Source organism: Rhinoderma darwinii, chromosome 9, assembly GCF_050947455.1.
Source record: "Rhinoderma darwinii isolate aRhiDar2 chromosome 9, aRhiDar2.hap1, whole genome shotgun sequence".
NCBI lineage: Eukaryota > Metazoa > Chordata > Amphibia > Anura > Rhinodermatidae > Rhinoderma > Rhinoderma darwinii.
The window spans coordinates 82690802-82714590 of record NC_134695.1 but is presented as its reverse complement, the minus strand read 5'-3'; the positions used below and the strand labels follow the sequence as shown (position 1 = coordinate 82714590).

The 23789-nt window shown below is 45.2% G+C and overlaps 1 protein-coding gene across 3 annotated transcripts in view; it reads right to left on the bottom strand.

Annotated features, from left to right (window-relative positions):
• Positions 1 to 4878: 4878 nt before the first annotated feature.
• ZFPM1 (zinc finger protein, FOG family member 1) overlaps positions 4879 to 23789 on the bottom strand; it is a 132096-nt gene continuing 113185 nt past the window's right edge. For all 3 annotated transcript variants that reach the window (XM_075838335.1, XM_075838336.1, XM_075838333.1), the window contains 6 exons: positions 16813 to 16912; positions 16521 to 16730; positions 15949 to 16173; positions 13553 to 13648; positions 11583 to 11732; positions 4879 to 7786 (listed from right to left, as the gene is read on the bottom strand). In XM_075838335.1, the coding sequence (XP_075694450.1) occupies positions 5559 to 7786; positions 11583 to 11732; positions 13553 to 13648; positions 15949 to 16173; positions 16521 to 16730; positions 16813 to 16912 (3009 nt within the window). In that variant the 3' untranslated portion in view covers positions 4879 to 5558. The remainder of the gene's footprint in view (positions 7787 to 11582; positions 11733 to 13552; positions 13649 to 15948; positions 16174 to 16520; positions 16731 to 16812; positions 16913 to 23789) is intronic.

Sequence of the window (23789 nt, the reverse complement as noted above, 5' to 3'; positions counted from 1 at the left end):
AGAAATTGACCTGCAGAGTTTTATTCCGCAGCGAGTCAATTGTATTTGCGTAAACGCGGCTTATTTGTTGCAGGTTTTCCCCATTGAATTCAAAAAGAGGTAAAACCCGCAACAAATAGGAGTTGTTGCATTTTTTGCGGCGGGATCGCAAGAAACGCAACTCAAAATATATACTTACCCAGAAGTCTGTGTTCCTCCCTCCAGCACGGCCTCCTGGGACGTCGTTTCATCCCATATGATTGGCAGCGGTCTGCTGGGGTAAAAAGTCATCCCAGGAGGCCGGCCGGCTTGCAGTTTTCCGCAGTGGACATTCTGGGTGAAAAACTGCACTACAGGTTGGTGCGGTTTTCCACCCGAAATTCCCTGCAACGCACAGGGCGGATACGCTGCATGCTTTTACGCAGCGTATCCGCTCTGTGTGAACTTCGCCTTAGGGTGACATGGTGCGTTTTTGTTGCATTTTTTGTTTTGGTTGATAAACTCCATGTCTCTCAATGGGAATTCATGTAACACAAAAAAACCACATGCTGAAAACGCACGATGTGAACGCAGCCTTAGGCCCCCTGCTCACCTTGTGTATTCAATATTGAATTTCTGTGCAGAAATTCCACCGCGTTTTTTCGGGACATATGCTGCGGATTCAGAATCTGCACCGCACATCAATTTCTGATGATTTTTTTCTGCAGCGTGTGGATGAGATTTTTTTTCAAATCTCATTCACTTTTCGGCTTCTTTAATACGCTGCCAAAGTTCCGCACAGAAAATCCACAGCAAATATGAAAAGTGCCCCAGAGGCCTAAGGCTACATGCACACGTTGCATATTTTGGTGCAGAAAACCGCAAGAAGTTCACAGGAAAAAACCGACCCATAGGTGCGGTTTTTGATGCGGTTTTTACTGTTTACTGTGTAAATAGCTGCAGGTTTTGCTGTGTATTTCTTTAGAACTACAGGAATAGAATTCACAAGCAAATTGCGAGATAAATTGACATGCGGTTTCGAAAATACGTCCCGAAAAATACCGAATACATGCGGCAAAACCGCACATAATACGCAACGTGTGTATTCGGCCTTAGGGCTTATTCAGACGAACGGGATATACGTCCGTGCAACGCGCGTGAAAATCACGCGCGTCACACGGACCTATATTAGTCTATGTGGCAGTGCAGACAGTTGCGTGATTTTTTTTGCGAAAAAGTCACGACATGTCCGTTCTTTGGGCGTATTTCGCGCATCACGCACCCATTCAAGTTAATGGGTGCGTGAAAATCACGCGCACCACACGGAAGCACTTCCGTGGGACGAGTGTGATTCGCGCAACAGCTGTGAAAAGGATGAATGAAAACAGAAAAGCACCACGTGCTTTTCTGTTTACAAACATCCAAACGGAGTGTCATAATGATGGCGGCGGCGCATCCTATGTGATGACACACGGAGCCGTCAAGTGCCTTTTGCGTGCGCAAAACGCCGCGTTTTTTGCGTGGGCAAAACGCACACGCTCGTGTGAATCCGGCCTTAGGATATTACGCGGGCAGAATTCTTTGTCGGTAACTAGCACTGATCGACTATATAGCTCATTGATTGGCGCTAGTTTAAATCCATTTACAGCAATGATCAAACGCATGAGGACGAAGTTTCGAAAAATTGGTGTAGGGACTCGGATTGTTTGGCTTTCCGAGAAAAGCCGATCAGAAATGAAGCTGCACAGGGCTCACCCGAGCGCTTCTGCTGCTTCGTTCTAGTGATTGGTGGGGGTCTTCGTGCTCGGACCCCCACTGATCAAAACTTCTGACGTCACTATAACATGTCAGAAGTTTTTCTAAAGTTTAGTTACTCTTTAATAAAAAGGGGAACGAAGGTTTGAACGAGCGCTCGTTTACCCGCTTATTGGCCCGTGTAAAAGGGTCTTTACTATCCTACCTGATCGAGTAATATTACAGATATTATTAACCCTATAATGATAAAATGATTCTCCTGTGTCTATACACAGCAAAGCTGACAAGTGAGCTGCAGAGAGCAGGTAATGTCAGCTTATTGTGACTGCCAATGTGAAAACTAATATTTCAAGATTTTTTTCTATATAGTTTTTGTTAAGCGTATGATAAAATCTGATTTAACTAAAATGTAAATTTTCACCACTTTTTAGTCTTCTGCATTGTGCAGATCAGCCCCAGCTGTTGGAGAACTACATCTCCCAGCCTGCAACTGTCAGGGGATGCTGGGAGGCGTAGTTTTGCAACTGCTGGAGAGCCACACATTAGCCACCAGTGCTCTAAACCATTCTATAAATTGCTCTAGGCTCTATTCACACTGCGTTTGTAGCGTCCATTGGACATATGAGTCGGGAAATAATCCTGACGTATCCATAGCGACCCATAGACCCGACATATGCGCCAAGTGGTTTATTCCATTTTTTTTTTTAACTGTATCGAATAGCGTAATTGACTAGCTGTGTATTGTACAACACTTTTTTTATTTTTTATAATGGGAGTCAATGGGCTGCGAGAGTGGCATATGCCTGAGATATACGTCTAACGTACACGACAAATGCAGTGGGACACTCGTGTAAATTATTTTTGCTAGTGTCTCTGGATAAAAAGTCGAATATTATTCCTCTCTGCCTATCGCATTAGTAGGGTTCACTTATTTGTCTATCAGCTGCATCGCCCATTGCGTTTGTACAAGTGCTGTATGTTCAGTATACAGTATAGATTGTTTTATTGGTAGATGAAATCTAGATAACAAAATAATAGATTCCAATAAAATAATAACATCTAAGAATCTGTGATGGTGAGAAACATTTACAAAGCGACGTATTCTTCACATCATAGCTCTCTGCTGCCCCCCAGTGGCTTTATGCAGAAATACCTTATGCAGAGATACCTCACTTATCCTGGGAGTGGGTATGTCTCCGGGGGTTGATTGAGATCTCGGTAACGGTGGTACCGCTAAAAGATAAGTATCCAACAAGCCAAAGAACAAAAATCAAGGAGCGGGAACGCACCATCCTGCGTTAAAATCCTTTTATTTCAGCCCATAAACCATCCATAGATTACCCCCGTCCATGCTTGTTTGATGAGCTGAAATAAAATGATGAAGTTGCCGCTGGATTGTTTGATACTTCTGGATTATACTAAACATTGATGGGGTATTCCAGCCAGGGAAAGTGATGGCATGTCACGAGGATGTGTCGTCACTTGCTGATCGGTGGGGGTTCATGTGCCCGTCCAGAGAACTTCCTTTTCGGGCTCATTCAAGTGAATGGGGGCAGAGTTGCGGTGCTTGGATGGTCGCGTAGTGCTCGGCCAAGCATCATGCCCCTTTATTCTGGTGGTCAGCGGTCGGACCTCCATCGATCAGCATGCACTGGCTGCAGTACCCCGTGTAAGGGGCACACATATATAAAATTTTTATTTTGGCACCAGTTTTAGGTCTGCAAAAATCGTGCTGTTGGTGCGGGACGTGGAAGCCACTCTTCAGCGTATGACTTGTGTGACCTGCCGTAGACTGGTTGACCGTTTTCTGTTGCCACAGACCAGGGGTCAGCAACCTTCAGCACTCCAGCTGTTTTGAAACTACAACTCCCAACGGCTTTATTATTCCAGCCAAAGGCTGCCAGGGCATGCTGGGATTTGTAGTTTCACAACAGCTGGAGTACCAAAGGTTGCTGACCTCTGCGCCGTAGACCATTTTGCACACGCTTTATAAATCTGGCGCACATCCAAGACAGATTACACCCTCAAATTTAAAAACGCTTGGCCATTAGAAGAACATATTAAGAAATGGTGAAAATGTGCCCCATAATCTCTCCATTAACTGTGCAGATGACTTATAGAACTGCAGTACCTTGCTGCTGCCACTAAGGGTCCTGGCCTGTATATAGCTGGTACGGCGGAGCCATGTACATATGGATTGTAGCCCTACGTGGCAGCGGTGACGGCACAGGCTAACGGTTTTGTGAGGGATGAATACAAGGACAATGTGGCGGGAGGAGATAATATACACAGGCTTTATTTCTGTACACAATTATACACACTTGTTAGTCACCAGAAACGTGTGTTTTATTTGTAAATCAGTGCTCTCAGTATCTATATTAATATATAAATATATTTACGGACTATCTTAAACACAACTTGTTTGTTTTCCAGTTTTCGTCATGTATATAATGCCATGTAAAAAATACAAAAAAAAATATAGCGCAGGGATCAGAAGGCGGGGGGGGAAGCCGTTCCTCTACCTATAGATAGTGCTTGTGGTCTGCCCTCCTATCTATTACCAGGGAGTTCCCCTGAAGGTTGAATGATGACAGAATCGTCGGCCGCAGCGCCCTTTGTAAACTTTAAGTGCCCTAATTCTTTGCGACAAATACGGAACATTCCAAAATGCAGCGCTCTGATTGGCTCTGACCTCTACCCCTGTCATTTCTATAAGAATGCACCATTTACATCATTTCAAAGAGGAAAAGGGGGGTCTTCAAAGTAAAGTTTTGTGTTATAAGTTGTCTTGATCTATAAATCACATGTTGCAGTACCGAACAACCAGTGTTGCAAAAAGAAATAAAAGCAACGTACAGTATCGGGATACAATCCGACAACACTGACCACGTAGGGAGCAGTAGGGAACAGAGCAGCAGCGCTTCCCGGATAATCATATTAAAAAAACTAAAAACATCTGGAGCCCAGACAATGTATGATGGGGGCCCCAATGTTCTGCCTTAAGATCCTCCACAAAAAAAAACAAAAACGTTTTCCTAGGAATAGGGCAAAGTCTCTCTGACAAGACCTGGGATGTTGTGTTTTCCAAATAACCTAAGAAACTTTAAAAAAACGGGTCCCATAGGAAATACACCCCCCCCCCCCCAATAAAATCTTTACTTTTTTTTACTTATTTGCTGGAAACATTCAAATTATGTTTTTTTTTTTCTCAAAATTTATGAACTTTTTACTATAAAAAGAAAGAAAACAGTAATTTTTTTTTCTTCTTCTTCTGAACTTTGCTTTAAATACATCACAAAAATAACTTACTAAAAAAAGGTATTCCCTTCCCCCGCCCTGTAACAAAGACACACACACTTGTCTTCATGGATTTCGTTCTGTGTAACAGTTATTGTGCTTCAGTATCAGGAGGCGTTCACTACATAAACTGGACTGAGAGTCTTACGGTTTTTGCGTCATAGCGACAAACAGTGCAATTCTGAAAGGGTCTGAAACGCGTGGGGGGCAGCCGGGCTGAAAGGCGTGCTGCTGTCACTGAACGGATAAGAGGAACCTGCGGATCGTCTGTGGGCACAGCAAGCCGCAAACCTCGATGCCCTCTTGGGATATTCCGCGTTGTCAAACAATCGAGTTGCGTTAAATATAATGGCGGCCGGATTTCCGTGCATTGCCACAGATTCATTCTAAGTGTCAATATGACAGCGGATCCTTTATTAATACATTTCTAATCCTGCGGCCGCACTTGAAATAGTACAGACTCCTCCTGGAGTCGACCCTCCGTGTCCCCACACCTCTTGGTCGCTTTTGTGCTCTGCAACAAGTTCAAGCAAAGTCTCCAGTTCCGGTTATTTGACGTGTTCGGCGGCGTGGGATGAACAGTAGTATTTTTTATGGGCGATGAACGTGGACAGGCTGCTGAACTTGATGTTGCAGAGTCGACAGTACCTATGGTTGCCATTCGGCAATGGAGTAGTCAGACCGGGCTTCGGAGGTTGCATTGCTTTATCCCCAGGCAGAAGAGCGAGGGTGGTTGCCCGGAGTCCATCTTCTCTTCGAGTTTCTACCAAAGGATTTAAAGGGAGGGCTGGAGAATTTGGAAGCAGAGGCCGAGGGGTGCTGGATAACACTGGCCGTGGAGTGGTGTTTAGAACCGGACTACCATTGGCAGAGGAGGATGACGAGGAGGCATCTTTACTGTTTGTATTGTCGCGTGGCATTTGCAATGGAGAAGCAGATGAGACGGGTGGACTGGGCAAACTGCCCTCGGACGCGGTGCTTGGTTGCGCTCGTGCAGGTAGGACCACTTCCATGAATGCGGCTTGTAGGCGGTGACCTGGGGAGGCTTTTGCCAAGAGCAGACCATGGACGCTTCTGAAATGTTCAAGTAAGTCTCCTCGGATGACCACATTCAGAGGGCAGTAGGGGCAGGAGGATGGAGAGGCGTCTGCCACAGGGGAGTACTGCAGAATGGGTTTAGTGTCTGGAATGGAGGTAAAGGGCACGGCCAGAGACTGGGTGGACTCGCTCACGGATCCTGGACTTCGTCTCTCTACTTTCACCTTCACTACGTCTTCCAGAATCTTCGCAGCCGAATTGAGGGGAGTTTTAATTTTCTTAAGTTGCTGCAGAGCTTTCTGTTGCAAAGGAGCTGCAGGGCAAGAAAACTTCTTGTGTGCCAGGTAACTTTCAAGGCTATTGAAGCTGATACGACAGGCGGTACATTCATGGTAGTCGGTCAACGGGACCACCGCAGCTGGAGATGGCACTGGAGTTTCCACCAGAAGGCGAGGTTTCTTGCTCAAGTCTATTGGCCCATCAGCAGCATCAGGGCTGGAACTCGGGGAGGGTACAGCGGGAGTTGGTATGAGGCCCTGTATGATGGGTAGAGCCTCTATTCTATTAAGCGGAAGCAATGCTGGAGTCACCTCTGCCGGTGCCATTCCGTGAATTTCGTAAAGCTTTCGTCGTTTGCGTGTTCGCGGAGTGGGCTGAGGCGTGTATGGCGGCCCGGGCTTGTTCATGCCAGTCCGGCGAAGGGGAGGGTCATGGCGCGAGGCGCAATAGTAACGTTTGTGCACCATGTAGGTGTCGTGTCTGCTGAATCGGATGTTGCATGCCTCACACACGGTGCGGGTTGGATCTTCATCAGTGTCTTCTAAGGAGCTAGGACTCTGACTGCCTTCACTAACATGCCCACTCCCTGTGGGTTCATTCTCTGTGCCAACACCCTCTTCGATTTTAATGGATACCACTGGGGCACTGCTTTCTCCTCCCGCTTCTTCTTGGGGTGGGATAGTCCCTTTGTCATCAACGGCCGGTAAAGCAGAGTTGCCAGGAGCCACAGTGGCTCTTACGGGTGTCACTTTTATTTTGCGGCCACTGGCCGGGCTGTCGTCTGCTATGTGCCTCCCCGAACAGTAAAGTCTCTTGTGCACATAATAATTATTGATATTATTAAAGGTGATTTCGCATTCAAAACAAGTTGCACCCTTGGGTGCCACATTCCCTGAAAAGCCAGAAGGACTGACCGCTTGCCCCTGTTTGAGCCGGCTGTGGACCAGCTCTGACATCTTTGCCAGGATCTCAGAAGCTTGTGGAACAATTGCCGAAGTTGCTTCATGTCCAAAGACATAGTGCGGCATGATGATTTTACCACCGCCGGCTGCAGCTCCGGCCTCATTGGGGACAGGGCTAGACCCCGGCGTAGGGCTCGGGATTTCAGTCTTTACTTTGACAGCAGGGGATGTAACCAGTGAAGATGCTTCGGTGGTCTCAGAGCTGGCAGCACCAGTCTCACTGATGGCCATTGGTGGTTCTGGTTCCTCTTTAATTTTAACTGGAGGTTCCTCGCTTCCTGACAAAGACGAGACCGGTGATGTAGCGTCCCCATTCTTCAGGACTTCTAGTGGCTGCTCTCTTTCTGGATCAGGCGGAGATTGGACAGTCTGTAGGATGATGGGGATGGGAGATGTAGTGTGCATGATGGCATGCTGCTGGAGACTCGGCAGTCCGTCCGCCAAAAACCCACACAAGCTGCACTTAAGAAGGCCGGAGGACGAGCTCTGATTTACCACTGTGGAAATGAAAGAACATCTCATTACTAAGGAGGAAGAACTTGGTCATCTCTAAAAAATGTGCACAAGGATCTAACACTGTTCTTCACTGGAAAACCCGTACAAGGAATATGGACAGAAGAATTGCACCTTCTTAAAAAGGGCCACTAACCCTAAAGTTCACAGCTAACAACAGTGCAGTAACATTATTAGCTGATATTACATCATATGTGACTGATATCAGCCTCTCCTCTTATATCACTCCAGTACTATTATATCCTCCAGAGACATTACATCATATGTGACTGATATCAGCAGCTCCTCTTATATCACTCCAGCACTATTATATCCTCCAGACATTACATCATATATGTGACTGATATCAGCCGCTCCCCTTATATCACTCCAGCAATATTATATCCTCCAGAGACATTACATCATATGTGTGACTGATATCAGCCGCTCCTCTTATATCACTCCAGTACTATTATATCCTCCAGAGACATTACATCATATGTGTGACTGATATCAGCCTCTCCTCTTATAACACTCCAGTACTATTATATCCTCCAGAGACATTACATCATATGTGTGACTGATATCAGCCGCTCCTCTTATATCACTCCAGCACTATTATATCCTCCAGAGACATTACATCATATGTGACTGATATCAGCCGCTCCTCTTATAACACTCCAGCACTATTATATCCTCCAGAGACATTACATCATGTGTGACTGATATCAGCCGCTCCTCTTATTACACTCCAGTACTATTATATCCTCCAGAGACATTACATCATGTGTGACTGATATCAGCCGCTCCTCTTATTACACTCCAGCACTATTATATCCTCCAGAGACATTACATCATGTGTGACTGATATCAGCCGCTCCTCTTATATCACTCCAGTACTATTATATCCTCCAGAGACATTACATCATATGTGTGACTGATGTCTCTGGAGGATATAATAGTGCTGGAGTGTTATAAGAGGAGCGGCTGATATCAGTCACACATATGATGTAATGTCTCTGGAGGATATATAATAGTACTGGAGTGATATAAGAGGAGCGGCTGATATCAGTCACATATATGATGTAATGTCTCTGGAGGATATATAATAGTACTGGAGTGATATAAGAGGAGCGGCTGATATCAGTCACATATATGATGTAATGTCTCTGGAGGATATAATAGTGCTGGAGTATTATAAGAGGAGCGGCTGATATCAGTCACACATATGATGTAATGTCTCTGGAGGATATAATAGTGCTGGAGGGATATAAGAGGAGCGGCTGATATCAGTCACATATGATGTAATGTCTCTGGGGGATATAATAGTGCTGGAGTGATATAAGAGGAGCGGCTGATATCAGTCACATATGATGTAATGTCTCTGGAGGATATAATAGTACTGGAGTGATATAAGAGGAGCGGCTGATATCAGTCACATATGATGTAATGTCTCTGGAGGATATAATAGTGCTGGAGTGTTATAAGAGCAGCGGCTGATATCAGTCACACATATATGATGTAATGTCTCTGGAGGATATAATAGTACTGGAGTGATATAAGAGGAGCGGCTGATATCAGTCACATATGATGTAATGTCTCTGGAGGATATAATAGTACTGGAGTGTTATAAGAGGAGCGGCTGATATCAGTCACATACGATGTAATGTCTCTGGAGGATATAATAGTGCTGGAGTGATATAAGAGGAGCAGCTGATATCAGTCACATATGATGTAATGTCTGGAGGATATAATAGTACTGGAGTGATATAAGAGGAGCGGCTGATATCAGTCACATATATGATGTAATGTCTCTGGAGGATATAATAGTACTGGAGTGATATAAGAGGAGCGGCTGATATCAGTCACACATTTGATGTAATGTCTCTGGAGGATATAATATTGCTGGAGTGATATAAGAGGAGCGGCTGATATCCGTCACATATGATGTAATGTCTCTGGAGGATATAATAGTGCTGGAGTGATATAAGAGGAGCGGCTGATATCCGTCACATATGATGTAATGTCTCTGGAGGATATAATAGTGCTGGAGTGTTATAAGAGGAGCGGCTGATATCAGTCACATATGATGTAATGTCTCTGGAGGATATAATAGTGCTGGAGTGTTATAAGAGGAGCGGCTGATATCAGTCACATATGATGTAATGTCTCTGGGGGATATAATAGTGCTGGAGTGATATAAGAGGAGCGGCTGATATCAGTCACATATGATGTAATGTCTCTGGAGGATATAATAGTGCTGGAGTGTTATAAGAGCAGCGGCTGATATCAGTCACACATATATGATGTAATGTCTCTGGAGGATATAATAGTACTGGAGTGATATAAGAGGAGCGGCTGATATCAGTCACACATATGATGTAATGTCTCTGGAGGATATAATAGTACTGGAGTGTTATAAGAGGAGCGGCTGATATCAGTCACATACGATGTAATGTCTCTGGAGGATATAATAGTGCTGGAGTGATATAAGAGGAGCAGCTGATATCAGTCACATATGATGTAATGTCTGGAGGATATAATAGTACTGGAGTGATATAAGAGGAGCGGCTGATATCAGTCACATATATGATGTAATGTCTCTGGAGGATATAATAGTACTGGAGTGATATAAGAGGAGCGGCTGATATCAGTCACACATTTGATGTAATGTCTCTGGAGGATATAATATTGCTGGAGTGATATAAGAGGAGCGGCTGATATCCGTCACATATGATGTAATGTCTCTGGAGGATATAATAGTGCTGGAGTGATATAAGAGGAGCGGCTGATATCCGTCACATATGATGTAATGTCTCTGGAGGATATAATAGTGCTGGAGTGTTATGTGACTGATATCAGCCGCTCCTCTTATATGATGTAATGTCTCTGGAGGTTCTCAGTGCTGGACATATGTGACATAAAGTAGGGATCAGGGCGGAGACCTCTTCCCGTCACTCATCCTATTGAAGAACACAACAGTCAGTCTTGCTCCAGTGGAGATGGCTGATAAGGCTGCAGTCACACGCTACATTTTGTTGCAGAAACAACCTCATTCAGATGAAAGGAACTGATTTTCAGTCGCAGAAATTTCTGCAACAAAATCTGCTGCGTGTGAATTCATTCTTAGGGCTTATTCAGACGAGCGCATATATAGTCGGTGTGACGGCCGTCAATACAACGGCATTTGTGAAGGGTCCGTGAAAAAATAGGACATGTCCTATTTTACTGCGTGTCGTGAATCCTTCCATAGACTCTAGTCTATGGGGGATCCATGACGAGGCCCCGCACATGTGCAGCTCGGACGTGAAAAACTGCAGTTTTTCACGTCTGAGGTTAGCCCGAGGTTAGATACACTCGTCGGAATGTAGCATTAAAGGGAATAATACATGGTCTCCGACTGCGCAAGTTCTGGATTTAGTTGAGTTGTAGGGTTAATGTTCCTTTTCTCCAGGTACAGAATGGACCATTTTGCCGTAAGGAACATAAAAAAGAAAACATTGGAAACCGCGTTCGTCTGCTTAAGGAAAAATCTGGGTGACATTAAATAAGTGACCGAACTAACATGGGACGTCTAACTTCAGATTTGCTGTTTAGAAGTCTGGAAAAGCAGCAAAACAAAAATACTTTAGGAGTTGTAACGGCGGCCATATCACCCAGCTTTCCTAGAAGCAGATCAAACTAAAAAACAGAGTTCCAGAAATGATTAAAATCCCATAATGTTCATTGCATCGAGGGGTTAATCTGCATCTATGGCTGATTGATTCTTAAAGAGACAGCGACGTTAATCTGCACACTTACCACAGTTTGCAGACGTTACTGGAGGTAGTGTTTTTACAAGTGGAAACACCTCCACCTTGGATCCTGGTTGGCAGATCATGTGATTGGTCACCAGGTGGCTATACAAAATGTCGCGGGTGGTGGAAATGAAGCCGCATCCATGGCACACACCTGGAAAAGAATAAACGAGGTTTAGAAAATGAAGGCGCCTCATCCATTATTGCATGTGGTACGGGGGAAGGCGGAGGGTTGCTGTAGGTAGTAGTAGACCTCCCAGGTCCTGTCAATGTGATTGATGGGAAGTTTAGTGTGTGCCGGAAATAGATATATATATTTTTTAATTTACATATTAGTTCGTTTAACCCAGACTCTGATAGTCAACCATCAATACACCGTTTCCAATCCATTGAGGTTTCGGACTATGTCTGCAGAGCATGGTGGTGGATTACAGGAATATTGGTAAAAAAAAAAACGCCCTGTCTGAATGAAACGCCGTTTCTCCCATTGAAATCAATGGGCAGATGTTTGTAGGCATTCAGCTTCCGTTTTTCCAGGCGTTTATGCCCCTGAAAACACTGCGTGTGAACATACCCTTAGGCTATGTTCACACGCTTAACAAAAAATGGCTGAAAATACGGACCTGTTTTCAAGGGAAAGCAGCCTCTGTTTTTCAGCCGTTTTTAAAGCAACTTTTTGCGGAGTTTTTTTTACGGATGTTTTTCTATTGAGTCAATGAAAAACGGCTAAAAAAAAACAAAAAACGGCTCAAGTGACATGCCCTTTTTTTTTTTACAAGGGTTTTTTTTACGCGGCCGTTTTTCAAAACGGCTGCGTAAAAAACGCCCCATGGGAACGGAACGCCATTTTTCCCATTGAAATCAATGGGCAGATGTTTGTAGGCGTTCAGCCCCCGCATTTTTAGTGGTTTTTCTGGGCGTTTACGGCCTGAAAAACATCTGAAAATAGCCTGTGTGAACATACCCTTAGTCTGGCATGGATGGGTTCTGCTAGGTGCGGGATAACTAAATATTCTGGATTATTGGATGTCAGTAGAAAATATATAATATGTAATAGTGAGCTTTAATATTGGCGCTGATCACCATCTGTAAGCGACATTTCTATTGCACTTTAATAGAAGTAATGTTTTTTTAGGGCTTGTTCACACACAATGGAAAGTTTCTGCAGCAATTCCGTTGAGAACAGCAGACATTCCGCTGCGGCAAAACCGCACCATTTCCTGTATTTTTTTACTGCAGAATATGTTGCGGATTTTGCTGCGTTTTCCACAATGCTGGGGGAGGGTGACATCTCCTCTGAAAAACGCAGCAATCCAGTCCACTTTCCGCAGCAGGAATTGACGTGCTGCGGTCTGAAGAATACGCACCGCAGGAGAATTTCTGCACAGAATTTTTACGCAGCACGTGGATGACATTCGTTACATCTCACCCAATTTGTTGCTACTGTATTCTGATGCGTATTTTCCGTCCACAATTCCAGACGGAAATAAAAGCAGCAATTCCGCAGCGTGTGGACGAGCCCTTATAGGTTCAGCCTCACGCTGCGTTCTGGTTTTAGATGTTGCGATGTAGTGAAAGGGTAATACTGCTCTATTCTCTCTGTTGGTATATACCAACCTGCATAGGATATACAGATGTAGCAGAGTTTGTTTCCTTAGTGAGTGAACACAGTGGAAGCGTTATGGACAGTCACATGACCAATTCACCTCTGCTACATCATGAGGAAAGCACATCAAAGGTGTTGTCCAGGATTAGAAAACCATGGCGGCTTTATCCAGAAACAGCACCACACCTGTCCAGCTCCATCAAAGTGATAGGGCTGAGCTGCAATACCACACACAACATGTGGACAAGTGTGGCGCTGATTTTGGAAGAAAACTGCGCCGTTTCTCTAATCCTGGACAACCCCTTTAACGTGTGAATAGTTTGCAAATTGATTAATATTTAAATATCCCCAACTCGTACGTTACCTACCGTTCAGAGTGTCCGTGTGAACCTTCAGATGACGCTCACAATTTGCCTTGGTGGTGAACGCGGATAGGCAGATCAGGCACACGAACGGTCTCTCGCCTGTGAAAAGATAAGTGTCTCGGTTATTTAGCCTCTCGCTGCATCACCTTGGGCTCCTCGTTATCACAAAGCAACGCTAGCCACTTGTACTAATAGAGAGGAGTGCGCTGCACCCTGATTAAGATGGCGAGATAACGTCCTATGATGCTATTAATCTGAAGGGGACACTTTGAACAAATGGATTGGAGCCTATTCTGAAACAGAGGAGGCGGCAGATTAAATATCTCTCTCTCTGCAGCGCAAAATAGTTCTCAGATCAGATTGTTGCAGTGAGACGCTTTAAGCTTAACCACCTGGCTACCAAACACCTGCCACTAATGTCAGGACATCTATAGACCTTTTGACGTGGGCCAATAAATCAGGGGAACGAGCGTTTGTACATAAACATGGCAGCGATCAGCACGATCATCGACTGATCGGATCTTTTAGGCAGCCATAGAAATGGTCGCTAGTCAAAAGCACAACTCCCGGTTGCCAACAAGATGCCAATGTATGGGGACGAACGATCGTATTAATGATCATACATTCCAAATCATTGCTCCGTTTCAAATACCTGCCCATGTAAAATCACCTTAAGGGGTTAAGCAGGCAGCTCACGTTTAGTAGAGCTGGAATGGTCTTATATTGTCGTCCTGATCTGGAGATAAGCTCCACGGCGCGGTATCCTCAATTCACCTGAATTCCTTCATTCTGCGCTGCTGATTACGGGTTTTCCTTATCAAGACTCCAATGCATGTAAATATTTTATTATTTTCTGAGGACTCATTTACTACCTCAGTCTAAAATAAGCCGGGACTAAGGTCGGGTTCGGTCAGAAATTGTACCACAACAAAAATAGATAAGATATCGGGTCTGATTTTAGAAAACGCATTTAGGGTCAGTTCACACGTTGCGTAAATACCGTTGCGGAAAATCCACAGCAAAGTGGATGAGATAAAACCAATCTCATCCACACGCTGCGTAAACGATGAGGAAAAACCGCTCAAACTGAACTGCGGTGCGGAATTTTATTCTGCAGCATGTCAATTGTATTTGCGTAAACGCTGCTTATTTGTTGCGGGTTTTCCCCATTGAATTCAATGGGAGGTAAATCCTGCAACAAATAGAAGTTGTGGTGTTTTTTGCGGTGGGTTCACAGCGATTCCGCCGCAAAAACCGCAACTCAGAAAAAAAAATATCTCATACTTACCCAGAAGTCTGTGTTTCTCCCTCCAGCGCGGCCTCCTGGGATGACGTTTCATCCCATGTGACCGCCGCAGCCAATCCCAGGCCGGCTAAGTGCAGAAGTTCTCCGCAGCGGACATTCTGGGCAAAAAACTGCACCACAATTTGGTGCGCTTTTTCACCCAGGTCCCTGCGGCGCACAGGGCGGATACGCGGAGTGCTTTTACGCAGCGTATCCGCCCCGTGTGAACTCCGCCTAAAAGGGTTTCCAGTTAATATCCAGAGGATGAGAACGTTTCCTGACCTAATACTTCTCCCAGCTGAGGATCTGTTACAATTGTATCCAGTCTAGACAATCCTATGTGAGATAAACAGCCTGGACTGCAGACTGATACATTTTACCTGCACTGATACATTGTGAATCTGGACTCCAGATAGTTTGTTACAGAGGATTGCATAGACTGGATACAATTGTAGCAAACAGTCAGCTGTGAGAAGTATTGGGTCTGTTCAGGTTTTCAGCCTGTGGATGTAGATCAGAATGTTTCCATGTCCGATTGCTGTATTGTTGAGAAACTGGTAGAAATAGAACAATATATTGGAAAGTCAAGATCCTCGTATTTGAGCCATATTGATAAACTGCCTGGCGTTCCTCCTGTACGAAGATCTTTGCATTAAAGGGATATTCCCACATTTAAACATTTATGGCATATCCTGATAGATGTAGGTCCCACCTCGGGGACCCTCACTTTTTGGGAGAACGGGAGTCCTATGACCTCCCCATTTGCAGTCTCCATAGAATTTAATGGAGAGGGGGCTGCTCCATAGAAGTCTATGGGAATAACCGAGCGCTGCTTGCCCGGCTCATCACGACACATTCGTAGACTTCAATAGAGAGGAACACTCACGCTCACCTCTCCACCGAGCCCTATGAAGACGGCAGCGGCCGCAGGACTCCCAAACAGTAAGAGTCCCAAACTATGACCAGCACTCATACATTTATGGCCTATCCTGGGAATACCCCTTTAATATACTCTCTGAAGAGATCCCTACCTGTATAAGGGGTGAACATTTTTTAGTGCTTTCAAAGCTGCAACCAGAATGTAATATTTGAGCAGGTCTATTATCTCACGTACCGCTGTGACTCCTCATGTGGATCTCCAGGGAGCTGGCACTCGGGCAGCTTTTCTTGCACTGGGGAAAAGGACATATGCGCTCGTTGGGATAGGAGTCTTTGGGCTTTTCTTCAACTGACGGAGAGGTGGAGCTCTGCCGGCTGGCACAGTAATACATTAGGTGTGCCTGCAGATTCCGCTCGCTGCGATACCAGATGCCACAGTCCTTGCAGGGAAACACATCCTCTGAAATAGACAAAACAGCAACGGCCATTAAAAGGGAAACTAACCTATATTGCAAAAATTACTGCATAAGCAAAGAGAGCACTTCCCTCATTCCTACATAAAATTTCAAATAATCTGACCACTAGGGGGCGCAGTATTTTAGAACTATGCAGATTGGCAGCTCACAGTGATGTCCACAAATGCTGCGGTTTAATAAGAAGTATGATACATCAGCCTGAAGATGCCCACGTGGTGATGCCAGGGATATGGCGAGTGCTCTCCAGTAGTCACCTCATGAATTAACAAGAAACTGGTGACATCATCGGAGCGTTAATGAGCGGAGATGCCAGGGTAGAACCAACACTTACTGTTCACAACTGCTGTGGCCAGTATTGCAGCCATGCCAGCTTGTTGGGGGAGCAGTGGAAATTCTGTGTGGATGAAGGTCTCCTGGGAGGGTTCGCAGGGCTCCTCTTTTATTTTGAAGTTGAGGATGGCCTGGGGTTCAGCCATAAGGAAGGCTTTGATGACGTCCCCTTGTTGTATGTCTTTTGAGGTCTTGCACCAGATCTGGTCACCTGGACACAGAGAAAGTTGTTAGTCTCCTGGTAACAAGGACGCTGATAGATTCTATTATATTATAAGACACGAGGCTCTTACCTTTCCGGTATATAACAGAGTTGGCTTCTATCTCACAAGGGACCAAAGTCAAATTTTTCAGCCAGCAGTCACTATCCACTTCCAGAGATAGGGAGGCGTTCTGCAAACAGAGGGAGGGAGGCCGTTACAAAACCCAAAACTATACAGAAGATAGAATTATTACGGATTCATTCTCTTTATCTTTAAGTGAATCCTACACTCCTGTCCTGACATTCTCTGTGCTGCTGGATATCCTGCATGATCACGAGAGGACAGGTCACTGCTCCCACAAGATCTGCACACGCCTTTCCTGAAATAATCTGTGCTGCTGACACTCTGCTCCCTTCACTCTTGTGTGGACAGTTAACCGGTCCAAAAAAGGGGTTTTATCAAGAGGCGGACAGAAATTAAACCCCATTTAAATGCCATTGCAGTGACTGGCAGCAGATGGCGCTCTTTTCCTTTTAGTTGTACATTGAGCTGCTCGGAGTGCTATTCTTTACTCTGACTTATCAGACAATTCGAGTGTTATTCTGAGAAATGTCACCACGCTTCACTTTATGAGGAACTTAACGTGCTCGGCGGTTCTCAAAGCGTTTTCTTAACATTTTGCATCCAGTTTAATGGCGTCAACAGCCGGCGGATCCCCACAAGCACCTCATCAGGGTGTTCAAAGGGCCTGAAAGTGCTGAACTGCAGGGAAACGCTGCATGCCTGAGCAAAGACCATTGTAAAATTGCAAAGAAATTGTAGATTATCAGTAGATTATAGGTTTAGAGTCACATTGAGGAGGTTCAGCTTTATTTGTTTTTAAAGATTTCCCGTCAGACAGCAGATTGAGGGATCCAGTCAAAAATATAGCAATATGTGCGCCAGGGTTAGGATCAGAATTTATTTAGTAAGAATCTGATGGGTTAAACTCCATAAAGCCATTTGGACGTGAAACATTTGAGAGTAGCAGAAGACGCCAATGCTGTGAGCCCTGCGGCTTCCCGTAGAATCCATTCTGCTCAGGACCGAGTCCTTCCATGTCTCTAATGAATATTAATGAGCGCAGAGAAAGAGAAATTAATCTGCCTGATCCTCAGATGGCTGCGTCAGTAACGATATGAAATCTAATTATTCCTTCCAATATTTCTAAGACCCTCGAATAGAGAGCGCTGGCGCTAGTCAGCTCTGGCTTATCACTGCGATGTGCCGCGTGTTCTCGGCACGATAAAGAGCGGGCACTGCTGATGATGCAGAAAAAGCCCTCATTGTCAAACACGAGCTGCCGCCCGTCTTCACCTTCCTCTGCTGCTGCCCAAAATGCATTAAAGAAAATACAGAAACCGTGATGTCACCAGCAATTAGGAAGAAGACGGAGAGAGACTTATTATTTGTATCTGCACCAATCCGTCCAGAGGAGAGATTCAGAATTACAATTTTTATAAAGGTGGCGCCGAGAAGAAACAAACAATGTATCCAGTCATTATGATACATGAGTGCAATGCGGTGCGCCACCACGTCCACGTACCATTACTAGAATATTGTATACAATGGATGTTACAGAGACGCACATATGATACAGGAATTACAAAATCCAAAACCCCGTAAGGGATAATTACATCATATGATACAACCTGACCCGCGATTATACGTGGGACACATTTTTATAGGACGTGGCAGAAAATATTTCTCTGCGATTGGTCGGTAAATTTACTTTGCCTGTAATGCACATGTGATAATGGGAATTGATATTTGTATAAAACTTTTTGCAGCACAGATGAACTTGTCTGTATATTATATATTATTACTCTAAATGAGAATTTGCAGGATCGTTAGAGGGATGGAAAATATTTAGTGGGTGCGCAGGAAGACCGTACAGAGACGTTGTATCGTTAAACTGCCCCCACCTCAATGTCTGTGACAAGATGTGTTGTTTTCTTCTGAAACAAAGAGGTCAGTGTCTCTGCTCTGAACTTTGCCTGATACCATCAGAAACTCTATCTAGACTGCATCCGCTGCACGGCTTATCCAGGGAAGGGGCTTCTAAAGCCTGGCACGGTTTCCAGGAACGCTGCAGAGGATGAACGGGAATGTGGGGGGGGGGGGCAGCCTATTTAATAAGTAGGGCAACCGCAAAGAATAAATGAACGTGAAATTCTGCAGCTTGCGGTGTCAGCCGTAGTCACTGTAATAGCAGCGCTGATTCAAACCATTAATACAGTCAATGCAGTCAGAGCATCCAAAGAGGTTGGAGCCACAGTCCGATGTTAATACACTCTAAGGCCCCATGCACACGAGCGTAAAAAAAACACCAAAAAAACGGTGTCGTTGCGGACCGCAATACTGTCCGCAATTACGGAGCCGCCCAGTTCTATTGGCTACGGACAGGTGTCTGCGCCGTAGAACCGTGCCGGGAATTATGGAGCATGTCCTACTTTTCGATTTTTACTTTGTATGGGAGCGCGGCCCGGAAATGCAGCCACGTGATTGCGGGCACGGCCGTGTGCATGAGGCCTCAGGGCTCGTCCACACTAAGCAGAATTGCTGCGTATTTTCCGTCCGCGGACGGAAAAAACGCAGCAGAATACACAAGCGGCAGAGTTGGTGAGATTTAAACAAATCTCATCCACACGCTGCGTAACATTTCCGAACAGAAATTTACCTGCGGTGCACGTTTCTTTCGTACCGCAGAATGTCAATTCCTGCTGCGGAAAGTGTCCAGAATTTCTACGTTTCTCAGAGAAGATGTCACCATCTCACAGCAAAATCCGCACTATTGTCTGCAGCAATTCTGTTACGTGTGGACAAGCCCTAAGAATGGCACATAATCACGGGCACAGGTACTATAGAGGTGCACGTACGGCTGCTCTTGGGGTCCTATCCCCCTTTCCTATGAGCTCTGTGAACCTGCATGTAGCTCTCCTCTATACAATTGCAGCAACATTAGAAACCAAACAAAATTAAGGTTAAATGGTCAGAGGGTCCCGCTGCCCTAGGGCTAGGAGAAGGCAACAAGCACCAGGCCCTGCATTGTTTTTTTGCTATGAGGCCCCTCTGATGTATGTAGACCATGCAAACTACTCTATATTAAAAAATAAATAAAAAAAAAAAAAAGCCACGCTATGTAAAAGGTCAAGCAAGTGCATCATGTGATGTGTGACGGAGCCACGACTGCGAGATGCACGGCACAAATTTACATCTAGCCTCACACCAAAGAAAATTAAAACAGATCTGCTGATTCAGGTTGTAAAGCAAATTAATATTTCTAGAGGGAGATAATGGGAGCAGCGGCCTATATATATACACACACACACACACATATATATACATACATACATACATACAGAGACATCCCGCCACGTCTCCTGCTTTATACGTGTATGTATTAAGCTTGTTAGAGGGCCGTTACTGGCTATTTTACCCTAAAAAAAACTTGTATATTATGTCTAATTAACTACTGAAGGCGTTTTCCAACAAATGAAAAAGAAAGGCTCAAAATCTTTACCCAAAAAAATGTCAATGTCGTTCCTGTTAGGCTGGGTTCACACGAGCATGTTCGGTCCGTAATGGACGGACGTATTTCAGCCGGAAGTCCCGGACCGAACTCAGTGCAGGGAGCCGGGCTCCTAGCATCATACTTATGTACGACGCTAGGAGTCCCTGCCTCTCCGTGGAACTACTGTCCCGTACTGTAATCATGATTACAGTACGGGACAGTTGTCCTGCAGCGAGGCAGGGACTCCTAGCGTCGTACATAAGTATGATGCTAGGAGCCCGGCTCCCTGCACTGTGTTCGGTCCGGTACTTGCGGCCGAAATACGTCCGTGCATTACGGACGTTAATGTGCTCGTGTGAACCCAGCCTTACCGGGGTCACTGCCATTGTGGAGCCACGTGGCTGCGGCATCAATGTCACGTCACCGCTGCAGCCAGTTATTGGTCACGTAGCACTGTCACGAGTCATCACACGGGACAACAGTGACGTGGGGTGCAAGAATGGTACCAAATGTAAAAAGTATAGGATTTTTTTTTCCTTTAACATTTTGGGCCAATTGCGAGTGTTTTTGAGGTTTGGGTTTTTAATTCTAAATGTTTTTATTTAAAAAAGGGACAAGGGATGTAATTTAACACCGCTCTGAGCGCACACTTAAGTGCAATGTAAGGCCTTATGCACACGACCGCATTGGTTTTGTGGTCATCAAAATCACAAGTCCCTTGCGGTCCATCAGATCACAAAAAACCTTTGTTGTGTATCAGTTTGTCATCAGGACTCACGGATCCACAACAATTCAACAGTTTTGGTGAATGCGCAAATCCGGACCGTAAAAAGTACGGTCGTGTGCATGAGGCCTATGAAGTGGTAAATTCACTGACCACTAGGGGCGCTGTTCCAAACACTAGATATATAATATTACCTTGGTGAAAATCCTTATGTTTGGAGCGGTCGTTAATGTAGAATTACACATAGCGCCTGTAGAGAAGGGGTTAACGTGCAGCCTGGCAACCTGTGGATTTTTTACAGAACAGGGCTATCTCATTAGAGGATGTGCGACAATTAGAAAAAATGGTTTTCTGCCAAGAAGGCGAGAGAATCGGAGGAGGAAGTTTAAAGATACTTAAAGTGTTAAGGACGGACCTTCTCCATCCTGCCTCTCCTAGGGCTGCACAGATATCAGGGAAGAGGGGGGAGAATGATGAGCTGCAAACCATCAAGACACCCGATAAGGACTGGGGTGAACGTTGAAAATATTTAGACAATAAATGAAGAATTGGGAAGGCAGGACATTATCTGAGGGGAATCAATCATTTGGCCGTCTTATGTCTCGACTAGTGGCGCCACAAGATCATAACACCCCGAGCAGGGGAGATAAGGGGTTAATGAAGGATTTCATTCTGAGCAGATAACGGGCTCAATCGCTATCACAAACCCAGCTTGCTCTCGTCTAAAATTTCGAGCTTTAACCTTAAAGCAGAGGAGATAACACCCCCTCCCCTTCTTCCCCCTCTTTGTGCGAGATAGAGAAGCTCAGATTTTGTTATATTTAGTTTGTTTCACCCCATAAAGCAGAGATTTCGGTTCTAACCCCTTGCTGCATTATGCAATGTGACCCCCGCCCCCCCCCCACCCAATAATTTATAATCTCGTAGTCGTGCCACGTGACAACATTTCGTTCTTAATTGGGACATTGCGGACGTTCTGGCGCCAGATGGAAATATTCATACGGTCCGCTCTGGTTTTGAACATGACCCGGGTGGGTGAGTGAGAGAGAATGCTGAAGAGACGACCAATGTTCATGTCACCAAATTCTTACATTTTAAATGCATTTATTGCAAAAAAAACACATCAAAAACCGCACGTAAAATTCTCGCGAGATAAGCGGCTGCGGAGAATAAAAAAATAAAAGTTACAGGTCTGAGGAACAAGGCCCATGAAGTGTGCCGGACTTCTGAAGGGGAGATGGGTCTACAAAGTTACTAGACCTTAAGACTCCAGGATTTCTTAGTCCTCATGCACACGAACGCGTTTTTGCGTCCGCAATTCCTCCTCAAAAATGCAGATAGATTGCGGACCCATTCATTTCTATGGGCCCATGCATTGGCCGGGAGCCCGGACCGCAAAAAATAAAATAAAAATATAGGACAATTCATTTTACTAGCCGCATTTGCGGTCCAGGTTCATTGAAATCAATGTGTGCACGGTCCGTGAACTGCGGATGACACTCCGCGGCCGTCCGTGCCGTAATCACCGGCCGTGAGGCCCTACAGGAATTAAAGGGGTTGTCTGGGACTTTTTAAAATCTGCAGCAGGGCAGGGGATGGTGTAAAATTAACTGCCAGATACCCCGCCTCCTGAAGTGGCCCCCGCTCCAGCGCTTAGGCCCCGTTCTTCACGGCTCCAGTCTCAGAAACCCCTGCAACAGTCACGTACCATTCATGGTAGCATCACCGCGGAGGGCAGCGATTGGCTGCAGTGGCACATGATCGATGACTGGCGCGGGACCGCTGGAGCAGGGGGTATTTCTGGGGGCGGGTGTCTGTTGGTTTATTATTTTAGACCAGACCCTGCCCTGCTGCCGATTTTGAAAAGTCCCCGATAACCCCTTTAAGGCCTCCTTCACACAAACCAAAACGGGGTGGAGGAGATGGATCTAAACTGTTGCAAACGAAAGTGGCGTAGTTGACCATGGCAGCCAATCTAGTTTCACCGTTCATTTTTTAGATGCCTAATAGAAAATGAAAGCAGCAGCCTGATTGGTTGGTTGCCATTTTCCTTTGCACAAGTTTTGATATCTCCCCCCATGTATGCAGGCCATCTCATCATTTACCAGAGGCTTTAAAGGAATATCTGGCGGAGGTGCTTTGGGGAAGAAAAAATGTGCCAAAAAACCCCCACAAAACCCCTGTGAAAAACACCACCGAAAATACATGTAAATTATGTGTGAATGCAGCCTTAGGGTTAGGATATGTTCACACAGGCTATTTTCAGCCATTTTTGGGGCCGTAAACGTTCCAAAACACGGATGAAAAATCGTAAGCAGATCGCCTACAAACATCTGCCTATTGATTTCAATGGGAAATATGGCGTTCTGTTCCGTGGCATTATTTTGCACCTCATTTTCAAATAACGGCGCATAAAAAGACGCCCCGTAAGAAAAAGTGCAAGTCCTGAGCCGTTTTTCATTGACTCAATAGAAAAACAGCTCCAAAAACGGCCATAAAAAACGCAGCAAAAACACGCAAGTTGCTTAAAAAAACTTCTGAAAATCAGAGGCTGTTTTCCCTTGGAAACCGCTCCGTATTTTCAGCCGATTTTTGCTAAGCGTGTGAACATACCCTAAGACTAGGGATGCGCAACTAGTTGAGCTCCCCATTGAGATGCAGTGTCGGGACATTGTAAACTGTGAACAAATGCAGGGAAATTCAATGTGGCTGGAACCACCTGAAGTAACGTCACTATGTGACCCTCTGTCTGGCCATAGGCAGCTGACAGAAGATGAGCAGACTATCATT